Consider the following 20416-nt stretch of genomic DNA (forward strand, 5'->3'; position numbering starts at 1 on the left):
AAATTTGCACATTTTTTATCTCATGGTAGAAGTGTAATCACACCTGGAGCTCTGGAAGAAGCACTATAAAAGATAAAGAATGACAAAAAAGCAGCAGGCCCTTCAGCAACTAAGGAAAAAAAGGATCCATGGGGAACCTATATTATTGGAAATTTATGTAATGTTATGCACTTTGTTATGCAGTTCAGACTTTATTTTGTTTTGAACTTGTTAGATTCTGAATCAATTTGTGCTTTTGAACTTGTTAAATTATGTAGTAATGGAAGTACTTTATTTTGCAAATATTTTCATTTCATTCCTCATTGCTTCTCATTACATAGATGCCAAAAGTAGTATATAGTCATACATGGTACTCATTATTCACTACTACAAAGCTTCACTTAGGTAATTCATATCCTTTCGGCATCGACTCCATTTCTTTGTTCAGCACTATGAACACCCACACTAATAATATCATGACTACATAATACAAAATAGGGCTTTTCTTATTCCCTTTCTTTTCAACAGCAGCCTCATGTTTGCCCAAATCATCTTCTAGCTTATCTATTTTTTTCAGCAGCCCAGGAATAATCATTCTTGACCTTTGGCACATAGGAGGGTCAAACCAGAAATGAAAGTTGCATGAATTTCTCCGATCCTCCTGCAATTTCATAAAGATTTATGATTATCCTTAACCCATATACAAGAAATTGATACTTACCATGAAACAGAAACAACCCCAGAATCGCCTTCCCAGATTTGCGTCCGTCCAAGAAGTTTTTAGCACTGCTGCTCTTCCACACCAACAATTAGGTTCCATTTTCTTTACTCCTTTAATAAAACATCAGCTAATACACACATATTTGTATACATATATAACCACAGGAGCTATAAGGTTTGGCGGGAGAGTTCTCTTCATTTTGAAGGGAATGCCAATAAGAAAAGACAGCTTTGCACATCCGATTTGTAACGTTTTTATTATAATATCGGGTTAGGGGGTAAAAGGTATGTAAGTACATACCTTGGGGTTTTATGGGTACGCCCACATAATTCGGGGGCTGATAGGTACAAACATATAAATTTCAGGGGCCAAAAGGTTTATAAGCCTAAATTTTATGACAATATATTCACCTTGATACTTTTTTAAAAGTAGCTAATGTAATACTAATGACCGGTGTTATATGGTATGCAACATCGACACTCTCGTGTAACACTAGATTTAGGATTATTGTAATAATATTGAGGGGTGTATAATAGAATAAAAAATTTGTAACTACTACAACGAAAGGCTTGTAGCGCTTTTTAAAAAGTATTGTATCGGCCCACTTATGACATAGTGGAAGGAAAAAAGACACCGTATTTTAATATTTTTCATAAATTTTATAATATTATTCATATATATTTTCTATTAATGTGAGTTTGAAAATTTAGATGTAAAGTTCAAGAAAAGTTTTTTATTTGTTGTGTAACATCTAAATATTTAATTTCTAATTTAAAAATAAAATAAAAAGATAATAAATAAATGTATAGATAGCATGTTTTAGATGGTTTTCTCATAATTGGGCGAAAAATATGTTGAGACTAGCCTCCGAATCCTTGTAAAGACAATGGTACCGAACGTAGTAAGAATAAAACGGTAATGTTAAGTAAATGGTATTCGTTACTTTGGATCTTTTATTAATACTATAATACTATAAGATAATGTCTTGAGTACTGGTTAGCTTGATTATATGTAATAATTTTATTTAGCAATAATGTTTCTCATAAATTATTAAATTTTAGGAAATGCAAAACGTACCAATTTCCAAAAAAAAAAATTGAAAGGCATAGAACTAGAAAAGGTAGAAGGGTGATATATAAATGAAATGCAACTTCTAATGCCTTCCGTCACAATATCTGCATGATGCTAATTGCTACCTATGAAAGATTCATATCTCGCGAAACTAATGGCACACGGCAATCCAAATTATTTTAATTGGTTTTCTTTTTTGACAGCGACCTTCTCAACAACTGCAATTTTAAAAAAGAAACCAATTGTAGTAGTATATTTTACCAAATACACTTTCTAAGACGACCTCGACTCTGTTGGCACAGATGCCAGGTCAGCTCTCCTGTAAGCCGCCTCTAAACTTGGCATAACCTATGTGTTGCAAGCTACAGAGAGAATGTTATTTTTATCTATATAAACTCGTTATTGAACAACTACGTATTCAGCATCATAAACGAAACAACATTAATGGCGATTTCTAGTTGTTCCTGCAGCTCGTTTTCATTTCTGTTCTCCTGTCTTTTAATGCTACTACTCTCCTACTTCTGTGTCTCGCAAGCACAAGATAGTCCACCTATAGCAGAGGGACTTTCATTGAGTTTCTACGACAGTAGCTGCTCTAATTTAGAGTCGACTGTAAGGAATCAACTTGTAGAAGAGTTCAATCAAGATATCGGCCAAGCTGCTGGTTTACTTCGTTTGCATTTCCATGATTGCTTTGTACAGGTACCATGTTTCTTCTCTTTTAATACAGACTGCATGCATGCTGTCAAAAACGAGTTTAGATATTATAAGTATTGTTACAATATTATTGAAGTTCAGTGAAGACTGTCTTCGTGCTCCTGAGTATTTTAGAAACTAAACTCGAAAATAATTCAATCTGAGAGAAATGTAGATATGTTCCCAAGTTAGAAAATAATGGGATATGCAGAAATGAATCAATCCATTTCAAAAGTATGTTATGGTTTACGTTTACCAACAGTGGATATTACTGAATATAACAACTAAAAAACAGTAAAAAAAAAGTATGTTTAGGTTGCACTTGGTTGTAAAAATTATGAACAATATTGGAATATCAAAATGTATATGTTGCAGGGGTGTGATGCTTCTGTGTTACTTGATGGATCCGCCAGTGGACCAGGAGAGCAAGATGCGCCTCCAAACCTGAGTTTGAGGGAGACAGCATTTGAGATAATTGACAAAATTCACAGCCAAGTGAACGAACAATGCGGTGCAATTGTATCCTGCGCTGATATCGTGGCTCTCAGTGCCCGTGATTCAATTGTTTTGGTACGTATACATTTAATGATATAAACTTACATACATCTTAATTGGAGTTATAATCAAATATTCTGATATATAGCATGAAGTTCTGAAGTTCTATCGATTTCTCTTTACTTACACCGATGGGCATTCTAACATTTTTCATAAGCTCATTTCTCTAGTCGGGAGGTCCAGACTACAAGGTGCCATTGGGAAGGCGTGACGGACTAAACTTTGCAACAAGAGATGCCACACTGGCAAACCTGCCCCGACCATCTTCCAATGCAAGTGTCATCCTTTCTGCTCTGGCCAACAAGAGCCTCGACGCCACTGATTCTGTTGCACTCTCGGGGGGGCACACTATAGGCATGTCTCACTGCATTTCCTTCACCGACCGTCTATACCCGCAAGACCCTACCATGGACGAAGCATTTGCCAATGATTTAAAAAACACTTGCCCAGAAAATTCAACGATTGATGGCACAACAGTACAAGATATTCGAACTCCTGATGAATTTGATAACCAGTACTACGTTGATCTCGTGAATCGACAAGGACTGTTTACATCGGACCAGGATTTGTTTACTGATAATAGGACCCGTGATATCGTTACTAGCTTTGCAGACAACCAGACCTTGTTTTTCGAAAAGTTTGTGAATGCAATGATAAAGATGGGACAGATGGAAGTGGTGACAGGAACAAACGGGGAGATTCGGGCAAACTGTTCGGTGAGAAACTCAGACAGTACGTTGTTGTTGTCTTCTGTTGTTGATGTAGAAGAAGAATTACAAGTATTTAATTAGTAGGTTTTTTAAGCTTTGTAAAAAAATGAAAAGCTTGGTAAAATAAGTCGCTATCTGGTGATTTAGTTGTTTATGTCCTTGGGAAGTTACTGTGGATTTATTTGAGGAATGCATTCATATAATAATAACAAATTAATTAATTGGGTATGAGCTAATAATGTTGTGTTTATATTGTGCTTCCTTCTAGACTGATGATTATTAATTTAAAAAAAGAGTAGATGGAAATTTGTAATAATATAGTGTTAACAAGCTACAAGGAATGTGGCTTGGTAGAAATTAAGAAACAATCACGGCAATGCTGGTTTTACATGTTAACATAGACAGTCACGTGATGACATATGATTCCACGTACATGTCAAAATAATAAAAGCAAATGACGTGGCACCAAGACTTAATGATATGTCATGTGACGTTAATGCAGGTTTTATATACCATGCTACCAACCCAACCCCCATGATAGATTTTATATGTCGTCACTAGAGCCGGCCAAATGTGCGAGTTTGAACCGCATATTCGGGACCGGTTCGTACGGAAACCGTAAAAAATTCGGACCGAACTGGGCCGGTTTAAACCCGCCCAACCCGTTAAATTAGGTGAACCGAATACGAATTCTAATTTCAGAACCCGGAACCGCACGAGCCAGCACAGGCCCGCACGAGCCAAGCCCGCACATGCCGCACGGACCAGGCAACTTGCACAGCCCGCACAACCCGCCCGCGCTATTCTGGAAACACGTATGGACAGTTTGGAGTCTCGTATGGACAGCTTCTCCTCTTGATCGGAGCTGTTGTTGCTTTTACTGGTAGGTGCCTCCATTTCCTTCATTTTTCTTTGTATTTGTGTGTTACTAATTAATTACTTTGTGTGTAGTTTCGTGTCTATCTCTATGTTTCGTTTCTCAATTGCAACCAGTCCACTGATTCTATTTCAACTGTGTATTTATTCTAGTAATGTATGTGTATGTATAAAGCTTTAATAACAATCAATTTCTGATATTATATAAATTTAACCCTATTAGATCCCCAGGATTTCCCACGTGTTTCCAGAATAGCAGGGAGGCAGGCTGGTCGTACAAGTACACAAACACAACACATGAAGGAAAAGGAAGGCTGTATATGTTCAACCCGTCAGCCCGCGTGCCAGCCCGTGAACCGCCTGCACGCTGTGAGCCGTGAACCGCCTGCGAGCCGAATCTGGGTTACCGTCTGTCAGCTCAACACAGCCCGGCCCGATTCGCTCGCCTTCCAGTGCCGGTTCAGTGTTCATATTTTTCGGTCCCAACCCGCTACAAACCCGGCCCGGCCCGCACGACCCGCACGGATGGCCACCTCTAGTCGTCACTCGTTAGTAGTTGTATGCAGTATGCAGGTTAAACTAGCAGTTGTGGATAGACCTGGCCACTTGTGCGGGCTGGGCGGTCCGGGCCGGGCCGCATACGGGTTGGGCACTAGTAACCTTAACGCTGAACCGGACCGTTAAATTACGAATCGGGCTCGGGCCGGGTTTGAACCGGAAAATAATAGCTCGTAATCGGCACGCGAATAATCACGATTACGAGTTGACCGGGCCGTGCACGAGCTGTGCGGGCCGAATTGTGCAAAAGCAGCATGAGGCTCCTAATTCCTAAATACTAAATACTAATATATATATGTAAAACTGTAGTCAGTGTAGGAGATAGGGGTAGATAGTATATTAATAATAGTTTTAGGCTTCCAGCAGTATGTGGTAGAACTTCCGGGGGTTGGCGCGTGCACGAACCCGCGGGCTGTGCGGGTTGTGCGTGCTGCGCGGCTCGTGCGGCTCGTTGGTTCGTGCGGGCCGGGCCGGTCCCGGTTCCATAATTCTGTATTCGTATTCGATTCGTTGATTTAGACGAATTGTGCGGGTTTGAACCGGCCCGATTCGGGCCGAATAAATCCGGTTTTCCGTACGAGCCGGTCCCGAGCGGGCGGTTCAAACCCGCCCAGGTGGCCAGCTCTAGTTGTGGATTATATGCACTTCTTTAGCTTATGCACTTCTTTAGCTTATGCACGTCTTTAACTTATGCCGTCCTTGCTCTTTAATTTAAGCTAGTAAATAAAGCCGCGCTTCGCGATGTCGTGTATTTTTTTTAAAAAATTTGGTATGATTTATTATTATAATTTAGATAAAAAAATAATTTGATCCGCCCTCCCGTCAAATATAGTACTAATTAGAAAATGCATGCTTTATACATACAACCTTTTCTATTTCGAATATCCTTGGTTAGTATAAAATCGAAAACTTAATTTTATATAAACATGAATGTGTTTTCTAGTTCGAATAGGTTCACACTTAACATCTCGCATCTCATCTTAATTAAATAATATTATATTTTTTTTTATAATTCCAAACTACTATTATTTGATTATACGAGTATTTTTAGACTTATAATTTGTTAACAAAATGATCCAAACCCCTCTTATTTATAAATAATGATACCTTTTCTTTAAAATCCGAAGTCATCTCCTTTATAAATTAATTAGAATACATGCGAATTTTACTCGAATACATGAATTTTATAAGAAAAGAGATCGATGACTTGTACATTAATTTCATTCGTGCATAGTATTTTTTAAGCCACTAACTCTATTATATTTTATCGCCTTTGACTTTTTACATATCAGGATCTTTCTATCTCATGAGATATTAATATGAATTTATAAATAAAAAGTAATTTGAGCCTGCCGGTCTTCCTTCAAGCACAAACTGCCCAAGAATTGTTTGTTTTCAGTATATAAATTGTTTACTTTTTTTTATCGTAAGTAACCCGCAGCCACTACCCTTCGGGTGCGCACTGGGTAAACCCTACGGGCTCACGCAATAGCGTGCAAACCACGTGAACCAAGGTAAACCGCATTTAAGCGACAGACTCTAACTCAGGAGGCATAATCATAAATTCTCCTCCCGTGGAATTCGAACTTGTGACCAAGAGGACAATTCTCCTCCCGTGGGATTCGAACTTGTGACCAAGAGGACAATCATAAATTGTTTACTTTGAATATCCTTATCTAATATAAAATCGAAAACCTAATTTTAACAAATATGATTGTGTTTTTTTATCTAATACGTTGACACTTAACCTCTCGCATTTCATACTTGTTAAATAATAATATATTTTTCTTTAAAAATCCAAACTATTCTCATTTGATTACGCGTATTTTAGAGATTGATTAAAAAATGATCCCAGCCCCTTTTGTTTGTAAATAATTATCCTTTTCTTTTTAAAATTCAAACTTTTCTACTTTATCTAAGATACATGTGAATTTAACTTTTATATTTATACATGAATTATAAAAAGGAGATATTCATGGCTTATACATTAATTTCATCGGGTGCATAATATTTATAAGCCGCTAAATTTAATTATTCTACCGCCTTCAACTTTTCACATATCAATATCTTCCACAATTTAAATAAAAATTAATTTTAGTCTCCCTTCCGTTAAGCACAAGGCTGATCAAAAATTGCCTATTTCGATTAGATAACTTTATCTAACTCGAATATTCTTATCTAGTATTAAATCGAAAACTTAATTTTATAGAAATATGTATGTGTTTTCTAGTTCGAATATGATGCCACCTAAATTTTCGCATCTCATATTTATTAAAAAGTAATACATTTTTTTATAAATCCAAACTACTCTTTTTAGATTATACGTGTACTTTTATACTTAATTTTTTTTAAAATAATTTGAATCCCTCTTGTTTATCAATTCAATAATAAAATTTACACAACATTTTTAAATATAATCGAAATTGAAAAAACAATTAATATATCATTATTCAATCTTTGTTATGACTCAACTATCTTGAGCAATCGAACGTAGATGATAAAAGCCTTTTAAAAACTATTAGGGGCGGTTGCTCAAGAGGAGAGATTATGAATCAGTTTTGAAGTATTACTATTATATTAAGCCATGATTTGCGTTGTCTTTATAATATCTTTTATATTTTAAGAAAAATTTAAAGAAAAAAATCAGAAAAAAATTATAATATCATAAAAATTAATAATCACGTTAATTTGAAACTCAATAAAGTAATAAACAATAAAACAAAAACTTAATCATAATAATATTTTTTATAATCCCACTATTACGCAGAAAATATATGTAGATTTGTTTGGCTTTATTTTTTTAGGAAGGATAAAATTTTATTTCAGCATCTGCGATGAGAGAATATTTTAGCAACAAAATTTTAGGCGACAACTATTTTATATAATATATACAAATTGTGACACTCATGTTATTTAAAATTAAATGTAAAATTTGTGCAATTATCGGAGTGCTATAAAAAAAGATGAAATTGTTAATTTAATATTTTAGGCAGACTTATTCAAGCACATAACCTTATAATTCAGCAACTTTTTTTATAATTATTATTCTATGTTATTTTAGCCATTTTAGCTAATATCATTGAAAATGCTCTAACTTATATTTTTTGCACATAAAACATTTAGGATAATAATTAAATTAATAAATCTATAAAGAATAGATTCGCCTTTTATTTTCTTATGAAACCTTTAAAATTCTGGATATCCTAGGAACCGAAAATATTATGGAAGTTATCCTTGGCATTCTCTACGGGTGGTGACCTTAAATGTCATTTTTGGGTTAAAAATGGTATAAAATATCACTTCTAAAAATAATAGTAAAAAATGTCAATTTATAATGGCACTTAGTTAAGCGTTTTGGTATAACGGTACTTCGTGTACTGTTTTGCTTTTTTAATTTTTTTTTACCTTTACCAAGTAAACGGTACACTAAACACAGATAACTCTATTTTTTTAAAAGCTAGATGTGAGATGGTGTTATGTTTTGGCACCCAAAACACTATATCATGTACCGTTTTGACCCCAAAACACCACTTTATCTAACGTTTTATATATATAATTTTTTTAGTAAAAATTATTTTTAATCTCAAATAAAAAATTATTAATTCCTAAAATACTAAAAAAATTATTTAAATTGTTTCTAAAAACCAACAGGGGATTGGGGAATTCTAAAATGTTAAAAAATATTAAAATTAAGTTACACTTTTAAATTTAAAACTTACCTTTTTGGCCCTAAACCCTAGATTAAATTATAGTTTAGACTTTAGAATTTAGGGCCTTAAATCGGTATAATATTTATTAATTTTTTTTAATATTTCTAAAACTCAAAAGGGGATTGGTGAATCCTCAATGTTAAAAATTGTTAAATTTCGGTATAATCTTAAATTTTAAAAATATTAAATAAAAAGAAATACCGAAAAATTTAACATTAAGTGATGTTTCCGGACCCCTAACTAACACAACAAAAAAAACTCAAATAAAAAAAAAGAAAAAAAAAACATAAAACGTTAGTTCATCTAACATTTTACCATTAAAATGTAAAAAAAAAGTAGCAAAACGGTACTTCGTGTTTTCAAAACACGAAGTACTGTTTTGTCCTATTTTCAAAACGTTACACGATACCCCGTTATAAAGTGACATTTTGGGCCATAATTCTAAAAAATGACAATTTGGGCATTTTTTTACTGAAATAGTGACATTTTGGTTCATGTCTCGTTCTCTAAACCGTGAGCTTAAAACTACGAAATTTTTAAAGAAAACACTGTTAGCAGTCAAATTTCAACCGCAAAATATTCAATGTGATAATAGAAAAACTCAAATTAAAGAAAACTTGTTTAATTACAAACTCCTAAAAACAAATTGGAAGATAATTAAAATCAAATTACCTGTAAAAAAAACTTATGGATAAGAATATGAATATAAGATGTGCAATATTCATATGTAATATGGATGTTGAATGAATATATAATATAAAATTAAACAAAAAAAACACATCAAATATAGGGTTTCACCTCAGGCTAAAGCGTGAGCTTGCATCTTTGTTTACCGGCTGGAAGGTCGAAACGGGAGAATTTTCTCATCAAGAGTTATACGAAAGTAAATTGATTTTACTATAAGGATTGACTTGTCTCTGATTTTTACAGGAGGTTATATGTATCCTATTGAATATGGATTTGAACTCTAATTCTCTATTTTTTTAATATATGTTAATAAACATTTTGGTTGTTAATATTTAAAAAAATTTAAATTCTAACAAATTAAGAGAATTAAATTAATATAATCTGCATGCCTGCACCTATGCATAGTGTGTTCACCCCTGCTGCGTTCACCTTTTTTATTTTTAATATAAATTCTAACTATTCTGTTCAATAAATTCGAACACCTATTGATAGGGATAAATAAATCCTGATTCTATAAATTGCATTAATTGTACAAGATATGGGCTCCTAGGCCCAATAAAAAGAGGTATGACATTCAGACCAGAAAGGTTAACATGTCGATCAGGCCTGATGGACCAGATCAGGCCTGATGTAACAAAGAAGACCCAAAAACCCTGATTATTTATTAATTTCGTAATTAATAAATAAGGGAGAAAAACAGCTATTAAGATAAATCCTAGTGAGGATATAAATCCTTGTAGATTGGCCTCCAAGGAACCTCATGGGATAAGGAATCAGCTTCCTACTCCCTAAGACTCCTAAGTCTATCCTAATTCAGAGACTTCACCACCAAGTCTCCTATACCAAGTCCAATTCAAGGACTCCCACATCTATATAAGGGGTCTCACCCCACAGATCAGAACTACGTTTTTTGACTTGATCCTTGGCAATCAGCAAGGTATGTAGGCATCTTGTTAAGGCAGATTGAGTCACGAAACACAAGAGCAGTCAAAATCGAGCCTTGAAGCTCACGCTCCTTATTATTAGATACGACAATTATATATATTAGTTTTAATCCATAACATTTGGCGCCGTCTGTGGGAACAAACACAACAACCATGGCGAGAACAAAGAGAACAGCTAGCGCTCTGGAGGAGGGAACACCATCAGGGATAACCCAGGTGATTTCGTCAACCGTGGAGATTCCTCCCCACTCAACTTATGCATCTACTCAAGCGGAAGCCCAGATAGGGGCAACTCAACCTCAGCCACAAGGGACGGCTCCCCCGACTATTCAAGGTACGAATCCTCAAGTTCAACACGTACACATACCTATAAATTCTCGACCCGTCGGGTATGAATATTCAACTGTTGTTACTACTAACCCCCCTTATGGGATGCCCCTTTACCCCGAGGTTGGAGGAAGTGGATATGTTGGGCGAAGTGAAGCACGAGGGCAATCACCCCCTATATACGAGGTTTGGCTCCTATCCCCGAGGATTGGGCATTTTCTGGTCCTTACACTGAGAGAGATTCTGAATCTTCGGATGATGAAGTGGCCCCAAGAAGGAGACGTCCTGGCAAAGAGCCGATGGCCGATGGAAGGCAACGCCCTCGAAGCACCCAAGGGGCGAATCCCCAGGAAGTGCAGGAAAGGATAAGGGCTCATGAGGCTGAGATCCAAAGGCTGAGACGTGACTTGGAAGCTCACCAGGCCACCAGACCACAGATGCCTCCTAGGGGGAGAAATCCTCCTCCTGTCATAGACCTGGATGGTCCGGTCCGAAGAAGGGCTATCGTCCCAAGACTGATCCAAGCAATCTCCTACCCCTTGGAGATCCTGATGATCCAACTCCACCCTTCACAGAAGAGATAATGAATGCCCATATATCAAGGATATTCAAGATGCCCACTATCAAAGCCTATGATGGCACGGGAGACCCCGCTAATCATGTTAGGACATTCTCCAATGCACTGCTGCTACAACCCTTGAATGATGCTATAAAGTGTCGGGCCTTCCCTCAAACCCTATTGGGTATGGCTCAAAGATGGTACAGTCGCTTGCCCCCAAACTCTATTGGATCGTTCAGAGAGTTAAGTCAGGCTTTTATTAAGCAGTTCATCAGTGGAAGAGTCCATGAGAAAAGTTCAGCATCTCTTATGAGTATTGTGCAGGGAGCTAAGGAATCCTTGAGAGATTACCTGAATCGTTTCACAAAGGAGACTTTAAAAGTCCCGGACCTTGATGATAAGGTAGCCATGATAGCACTACAACAAGGAACTAGGGATGAGTTTTTCAAGATGTCCTTGGCCAAACGTCCCCCTGAAAGCATGTTGCAGCTCCAAGAGAGGGCAGAGAAGTATATCAAGGTTGAAGAAAGCATGAGGAAGACCGTAGTAAGTAATGAGCCCACTGGAGACAAGAAGCGAAAAACTGATCTGGAGTATATCGCTAAGGACAAGTATCCTAGAACCGAACAAAACCCTGATTCAACCCCCAAGAAGGGAGGACCTGGGCAAAAGTTCACCGAATACGCTAAGCTGAATGCTCCTAGAAGCCAAATCTTGATGGAAATCGAGAAAGATTGAGATATTCGTTGGCCTAAGCCCTTGAAGGCTGATCCAGCCAAGCTAGATAAGAGCAAGTATTGCAGATTCCACAAAGATGTTGGCCATGACACCGATGAGTGTAGGCAATTGAAAGACGAAATTGAGTTTTTGATTCGAAAAGGAAGATTGAACAAGTATACTGGAGAAGGAGGGGACAGGAATAATAATGGAAGGAAGAACTTTGAAGATCGTAGGAGGGACCAAGACGATCAGGGGCAGAATCCCCAACCTAGAGGGCCGGTTATAAATGCAATTTTTGGAGGGCCGCGACCTCGAGGACCTGTGATAAACACGATCTTTGGAGGTCCAACTGCTGCTGGATTGTCCAAAAATTCCAGAAAGGCATATACTAGAGAGGTTATGCATATTGTTGGAGAAGCCCCGAAGAGGACCAGGACAGAAGTAACATTGACTTTTGATGATTCTGACCTAGAGGGTGTAAAGTTTCCTCATGACGACCCGCTGGTCATAACACCAATAATAGGAAATAGCCCGGTTAAGAGGGTTCTTGTGGATAATGGTGCTTCTGTGGATATATTGCTCCACGACGCCTTTCTAAGGATGGGGTATAATGACTCCCAGTTGACACCAACCGACATGCCAATATATGGATTTGCTGGAGTAGAATGTCCTGTGGAAGGGATAATCAAATTGCCAACCACCATAGGTACGGAACCAAGGAAAGCAACGCAAATGTTGGATTTCGTGGTGGTAAAAGCTAGTTCAACTTGTAATGCTATCATGGGGAGAACAGGGATACATGCCTTCAAGGCAGTCCCCTCTTCCAACCATTCAGTTATGAAGTTTCCTACCCGAAACGGGATTGGAGAAGAGAGAGGAGATCAAAAAATGGCTAGAAGCTGTTATGTGGCCTCTTTGAGGGCAGATGGAGTCGGGGGGCAGGTTCTTCATATTGAAGATATGGATGTCCGAGAAAATGACGAGAAGAGAGGAAAGCCAGCAGAAGAATTGGTTTCCGTTCCTTTAGACCCCGAGAATCCTGAGAGGATGACTTTCATTGGAGCCACATTAGAGGATCCCCTTAGAGGGAAGTTGGTGAAATTTTTGCAAGAAAATAGTGATGTATTTGCATGGTCAGCAGCTGATATGCCAGGCATAGACCCGGAGCTGATTACTCACAAGCTAAACGTGGATCCAAGCCGGAAGACAGTGAAACAAAAGAAAAGAAATTTTGCCCCGAAAAGACAAGAGGCTATAAAACAGGAAGTAGAAAAACTCTTAGAGGCTGGTTTCATTGAGGAGATTCAATTTCCGGAGTGGTTAGCAAACCCTGTAATGGTGAAGAAGGCTAATGGAAAGTGGAGGATGTGTATAGACTTCACTGATCTGAATGATGCATGCCCTAAAGACTGTTTTCCATTGCCAAGGATTGATACTTTGATTGATGCCACTACTGGGCATGAGATGCTGAGTTTCATGGATGGATTTAGCGGATATAATCAGATTCAGATGCACAAGGATGACATTCCAAAGGTATCATTTATCACTGACTTTGGTGTTTATTGTTATCTTGTTATGACATTTGGTCTTAAGAATGCAGGAGCCACCTATCAAAGGTTGGTAAATAAAATTTTTAAGGACCTTATTGGAAATACTATGGAAGTCTATGTTGATGATATGTTAGTCAAGAGTCTAGTAAAGACTGATCATATAACCCATTTGAGGGAAGTTTTTGAGGTCCTGAGGTACCACAAGATGATGTTGAATCCTACGAAGTGTGCTTTCGGAGTAGGATCTGGAAAATTCTTGGGATTGATGGTCTCAAAGAGAGGAATTGAGGCTAACCCCGATAAAATAAAGGCAATCCTGGACATGGAACCACCAAAAACTGTCAAGGATGTTCAGAAGCTCACAGGAAGGGTCGCTGCGCTAGGACGATTCATCTCCAAGTCAGGAGACAAGTGCTTGTCATTCTTCAAGTCACTAAAAAACGTCAAAGACTTTGTATGGAATGAGGAAAACCAGAAGGCATTCGAAGAGTTAAAGAAGTATATGGCTCAGGCCCCGTTGTTGGCCAAACCATCTTTGAATGAAGTTTTATTCTTGTACTTGGCTGTTCCAGAGAGCGCCTTGAGCGCGGTGTTGGTTAAGGAGGAGCTAAAAGTCCAGAAACCCGTGTATTATGTCAGCAAAATTCTGCATGGTGCTGAATTGAATTATTCAACTATTGAGAAATTTGCTCTAGCCTTGGTAATGGCTTCGAGAAAACTGCGTCCTTACTTTCAGGCTCATCAGATTGAGGTGCTAACGAATCAGCTACTGAGAAATATCATTCACAGTCCCAAAGCAAGTGGGAGATTGATTAAGTGGGCAATAGAGTTGGGAGAGTTCGATCTCGAGTATAAGCCACGTACGGCCATTAAAGCCCAGGCACTAGCTGACTTCGTGGTGGAATGTACCATACCCAACCAAGAAGTCGGGGGGCAAGAAGATACCGTACCTCAAGACAAGGGAGTCGATAATAGGGACAAAGAGAAGGATGATAAGGAGAAAGAATACTGGGTTCTCTATTTTGATGGAGCATCAAAAACAAATTCCAGTGGAGCAGGGTTTGTTTTGCAAAGCCCTGATGGGTTCTTAATTGCGTATGCTATGAAGCTAGACTTCCCAACCACAAATAATGAGGCTGAATATGAAGCCCTGATAGCTGGTCTTGCTCTAGCTGGGACACTTAGAGTCAAAAACTTAAAGGTCCGTGGAGACTCGAAGCTGATCATATCCCAGGTAAAGGGAGAATTTGAGGCAAGGGATGATACGATGGCTAAGTATGTCTGCCTAGTAAGGGCTGTGATGGCCCAATTTAATGAATGCCATGTTGAACACATTCCAAGGGAAGAAAATGCCAAGGCAGATGCGCTATCAAAGTTTGCTTCATCTGAGATAGAAGAAAGTTCAGGAAGTGTGTACTTCCGTGTTTTGAAGACACGAAGCATAGATGTTAAGCTTGTGGCTCCCATAGGCCTGGGGACGTCATGGATTGATCCCATCAAGGCTCACATTCAAACCGGTTGGCTGCCAAGTGATGCAACTGAAGCACGGAAGTTAACTGTTCGAGCACTAAGGTACTCTTTGATAGATGGGATTCTTTACAAAAGATCTTTCGTGGTTCCTTACTTGAGGTGTCTCAGGCCCGATGAGACACGCTTGGCTCTTGAAGAAGTGCATGAAGGTATTTGTGGACAACACTTGGGGGGCAGGGCCTTAGCTCATAAGATAACTCGTCTAGGCTTTTATTGGCCAGAAATGATGGCTGATGCCAAAGAATATGTGAAGAAGTATGACCGCTGTCAGAAGCATGCACCTGTTGTTAGACAACCTCCCGAGATACTGACATCTATCAACTCGCCCATTCCCTTTGCTATGTGGGGGATGGATATACTGGGGCCTTTCCCTATGGCCACGACACAAAGGAAGTTTCTGATTGTAGCCATTGATTATTTCACCAAGTGGATTGAAGCCAAACCCTTGGCCAAAATCACAACTAAGCAGGTTGCACAATTCCTGTGAGAAAACATTATGTGCCGATATGGAATTCCCCGTATCCTAGTCACTGACAATGGAACACAATTCAACAACGAGAAATTCAAGAAGTATTGTGAAGAAAATGAAATTGAGTTACGGTTCACCTCTGTGGCTCACCCACAAGCCAATGGGCAAGCGGAAGTAGCAAATCGAATAATCCTGGATGGACTAAAGAAGAGGATCGAGAAGTCAAGAAATAACTGGGTGGATGAGATACTTCCCATATTATGGGCCTATAGGACTACCTGTAGAGTCATGACAGGAGCGACTCCCTTCATGTTGGCATATGGAGCAGAAACAGTAGTTCCAGTGAAGATATCACATTCCTCTCTAAGGATTCAGGCTTTCAATGCAGAAGAAAATGAAGAAGGGCAGAGGTTAGCCCTGGATCTAATTGATGAAGTGCGAGATAAGGCACATGCAAAGATAGTAGAATATCAGAAAAATGCTTCATTCTACTACAACCTAAGGGTTAAAGAAAGGTTTTTCAAACAAGGTGATCTAGTCTTGAGGAAGATAGAAGCATCTGGTGTAGGACAAAAAGGGAAGCTTGCCCCAAATTGGGAAGGGCCGTACAGAGTCAAGAGTGTTCAAGGTAGAGGAACCTACAAGCTAGAGACTATGGATGGTTTTGAAGTCCCGAGAACTTGGCATGCATAAAACCTGAAGGTTTACTATGTGTAGGGCAGCTGGATACGATTCTCACTCGTCAAGATGGTGAGTAGGTTGAAAAGCACCTTGAAGCTTTGCTTGCTTAGGATTTATATGTTTTAGTTTTATTACGAAGTTTATTAAGACTTGTGTAAGGGACGAATCCCAGACAATTTTATGAAATTCATGAGTTCTTCAAAGTATGTTTCTGGCCTAACAAATAAAAACCAAATGCATGGATGCAAGCATAAAAGGTGATAAACAAAATAGATCGGATAAATATTACAAGAAGTTCGATAAATAAAGTCTCGAAAATAAGACAAGCCACGCAGGGCTGAAAAAGCTCTAAGGAGCTGAGGTACCCTCGGCATCCATATCATCGTCCTCTCCGCTCTCGCTGGATGTCTCTGTCGTCTCGGAGGAGGAGGAAGAGCTATCGTCCTCAGCAGGTCTGGAAGAAGACTCGGGAGGAGGAAGGAGTGGATCCTGAGGAACATGATCTGAGACAACTACTCGGGTACGAAACCTCTGTAGCAAAGCCTCGTCATCAGGGCAGACATAGTCCGCCGGGTTAATATCAGGACAAGCCTCGTTCACGGTCCCAAGGGCCGTGTCGCAACTAGTCCTAAAAAACCCGGGAAAGACTGAATCATCCCTAATCCTCATGGATTGGGCAAACTCCTCTGAGTCCAGATAGTTGTCTATAGCTTTATCCTTTTCCGCCCGAAGTACCACCAGCTCGGCGTTAGACTCTCCGAGTTCCTCCTTGCGCTTGAGCTTCTTCTCCAGGGTAGCATACTTCTTCTGTTGCCTCCTAAGGGCATTATCGGCCTTATCAGAAGCCCGCTTCCATGACTCGGCTTGCCTCACAGCGCCTTGAAAATAGGCGTTAGACTGGAACAAAGCAATCAACAAAGTATAAGGCAAGAAAATGCTACAAGAACGAAAGATAAGTTCAAAAGAGAGAAGACATACTGAAGCCAGAGACTGAGCTCCCATGAGCTTAATCCTCTCAAGGTCAGGGGTGGCCACCACATCAGTAAAGTCCTTGGGAGTCACGCTATGGTAGGACCAATCCCAAGCATGCTTCGTGGATCCAACCGCGGTATCCCCTCGGCGAAATCCCCAGAGAGGCTGGAAGGCGCCTGTAGCAGCAGCAGCAGGAACAACAGCAGTGATGGGACCGTTGTGGCCCTCAGCTACTTCATTTGAAGCCTCCCCCATAGGCTCCTTGTGTTTTCTCAAGAAGCTAGGCTCCGTGGCCTTCCCTCGGGTGTCTAGGCCTGCAAGGCGAGCTTTTTTCATCCTAGCAGTCACTTCAACGAGAGGTACATTATCCTCGTTGATCTCCTTAGCAGCTGCAAAACAAAGCAAAAAACAAAATAAGTGGTGTTAATAATGCATGAAATGAAATAAAGTTGAGAAGGGAAGAAAAATACCCTGTTGAGAAACAGAGGATAGTCCCACGTGAATGAGGGAGAACTCCTCTAAGAGAGTCCAGCTGGTAGTAGTGCCATCGTCCTGAGTAAGCCCATTATAAATAATAGTTTCCTCGGGAGTTAAGTGAATGGATTTGAGGCTACCATCGCTAACCTTCCCGTAGGAAGATCGGAAGAGTGTGCCCCAGTCGCCATTCTCCCAACGTAACCCAACGAAACTATTCCTCCAATTTTGATTGTTATCAGGAATAGAGGCGCTGTTAAAGATATGTTTACTTTTGGGCCTTTGCTTACCATAGACCCAACCACAAATGCTGGAAGAGCTATTATAGCACTGAAAGACCTTCCTAAAAACAGCTACAGAAAGAGGAAAGCCCTCCCTAAGGCAGCAGACCATAAAACATAAAATGTTCCTCCAAGCATTTGGAGGAAGCTGACACGGGTTGATTTGTGAATCAGCTAAAAGATGAGGAATAAAAGGGTGGAAATGAAACCTAAGCCCAGCATTAAGGGCATCAGTGTAAATAAAGAGAGTGTCGGGTCTCCAGTGGCAAGTACGGTCACCACCAGAGACTGGAACTAATCTAAGAGGGGGAAGGACGTTATAACGTGCATTTAGTTTATCGAAATCTATGTTGTGCCAAGTATTACAATGATTAAAAGAATCGAAATGTGCAGTGGAGGGATATTCATCCCCCCTAGTGTTAATCATATCGATTAAAGACATATACGAAGAACGGATCTCGATATCCTTACCTCGTTTTGAAGCCGAGGCTATTTTGGCCGCCCTCTCGGAATTCTTATCAGCCATTAGCAAGATGGAAAAAGCCTGAGGGAGAGGTTGGAAAGCTAAAGGAGGGGATTTGAGAGAGGAGAAGGTTAGAAAGTTTGAGGAAGGAGTAGAGAGGTGAAATGAGAGGCGTGAGGAAATCACACTCTCATCCCACCTTTATATAGCCAAGGAAGGGGGCAATGGGCCTTAAAAAGCTCATTTGGGCCAAAAAATAAGAAGGTTCTGGAATTATCCAGGGAATTCTAGTAAAAATCAAAAGAAAAACTTGATTTTTTCAAGATTCTGGAAGAATCCAGAAAGATATTATAAGAGTTTGGAATTTGGGCTCAGAAATGAGGCCCAATTCTAGAAAAACCTTGAAAAAATCAAGCCCAGTTAAGGGCCCAAGTGTTTAAAAAGCCCAATTAAAAACAAAAGTTAGCCCAATAAGGGAGGGGCCCAATTAGCTAAAAACCCATTGAAGGGTTGGTCCCAGAAAATTCAGCCCAAATTAAGGGCCCAGGTCAAAATAAATATTCTGAACTCTTGACCCCATTCGATCAGGACTTGCACCAAGATCCTAGTAGAATGCATTGAGGTCGAATTTCCTTCGACCAAGGCTGAAAAAAGGGGCTAATTCGGTCAAGAAAAGAATCCTGACCAAAATTCTTGGTCGAAAATACCGGAATAGTTTTAACCCTGCTTCTTGACCCAACTCGACCAGAAATCATAAGAATTCCTGATCGAAATGCTTGAGGTCGAATAAAATTCGATCAAGGCTCAAAAACAGACTTAATTCGATCAGGATTTAGATCCATTCGACCAAGAAACACAAAGAATTCCTGATTGAAAACATCAAGATCGAAATCCTGTCGACCTGAACAACCAAAGATGGTTAATTCGGTCAAAAAACAAGAATCCTGACCGAAAGGGAAGAAAATCCTATTAAAAAAAAGTTGGGGGGAGGAAAACCTAGCCGAAATTCGACCAGGATTCCTGATCGAATGTACCCTGCTCGAAATCCAGTCGACCAAGGCATACTGAAGGTTAATTCGACCAGGATCCTGGTCAAATGGATTCCTGGTCGAAATCTGTATTAAAAAAAAGGAAAAAGAAAGAAAAATTCTTGGAAAATTACAGAAAAATAAGGAAATTCCTTAAAATATTTTCTGAAAAATGCTAATATTTTCAGAAATAAGGAATAAATCCAGAAAATTAAGGATAAATCCCAGAAAATTAGGGAAAAATCCAGAAAATTAAGGATAAATCCCAGAAAATTAGGGAAAAATCTAGAAAATTAAGGATAAATCCCAGAAAATTAGGGAAGAATCCAGAAAATTAAGGATAAATCCCAGAAAATTAGGGGAAAATCCAGAAATTAAGGATAAATCCCAGAAAATTAGGGAAAAATCCAGAAATTAAGGGAAAATCCCGGAATTAAGGGAAAAATTCCTGGAAATTAAGATAATTCCTGAACAAAAGGAACAATCGTTGTAAACGTGTAGGTCGCTCCACACTTTACGCAAAAACGAAACCCTGTAAGGGAATGAATAGACTTAACTTCTGCGAAACCTAATCAATGTTTCCCAAAAGTTGGGGGGCAAATGATAGGGATAAATAAATCCTGATTGTATAAATTGCATTAATTATACAAGGTATGGGCTCCTAGGCCCAATAAGAAGATGTATGACATTCAGACCAGAAATGTTAACATGTCGATCAGGCCTGATGGACCAGATCAGGCCTGATGGAACAAAGAAGGCCCAAAAACCCTGATTATTTATTAATTTCGTAATTAATAAATAAGGGAGAAAAACAGCTATTAAGATAAATCCTAGTGAGGATATAAATCCTTGTAG

At 38.9% G+C, this 20416-nt stretch overlaps 2 protein-coding genes across 2 annotated transcripts; one reads left to right on the top strand and one right to left on the bottom strand.

Moving 5' to 3' along the window:
- Nucleotides 1-376: 376 nt before the first annotated feature.
- On the bottom strand, nucleotides 377-799 carry LOC141714718 (uncharacterized). Its single transcript, XM_074518219.1, has 2 exons — nucleotides 701-799; nucleotides 377-640 (listed from the first exon to the last, which is right to left on the bottom strand). Exons 1-2 carry the CDS (start codon nucleotides 797-799, stop codon nucleotides 377-379), a joined length of 363 nt encoding a protein of 120 aa, XP_074374320.1.
- Nucleotides 800-2205: 1406 nt separating this feature from the next.
- On the top strand, nucleotides 2206-3919 carry LOC141710924 (peroxidase 12-like). Its single transcript, XM_074513414.1, has 3 exons — nucleotides 2206-2473; nucleotides 2843-3037; nucleotides 3193-3919. The coding sequence occupies exons 1-3, from the start codon at nucleotides 2216-2218 to the stop codon at nucleotides 3811-3813; spliced, it is 1074 nt and encodes a 357-aa protein (XP_074369515.1). The 5' UTR covers nucleotides 2206-2215; the 3' UTR covers nucleotides 3814-3919.
- Nucleotides 3920-20416: the final 16497 nt, after the last annotated feature.

Source organism: Apium graveolens, chromosome 3 (assembly GCF_009905375.1).
Source record: "Apium graveolens cultivar Ventura chromosome 3, ASM990537v1, whole genome shotgun sequence".
NCBI classification, from domain to species: domain Eukaryota; kingdom Viridiplantae; phylum Streptophyta; class Magnoliopsida; order Apiales; family Apiaceae; genus Apium; species Apium graveolens.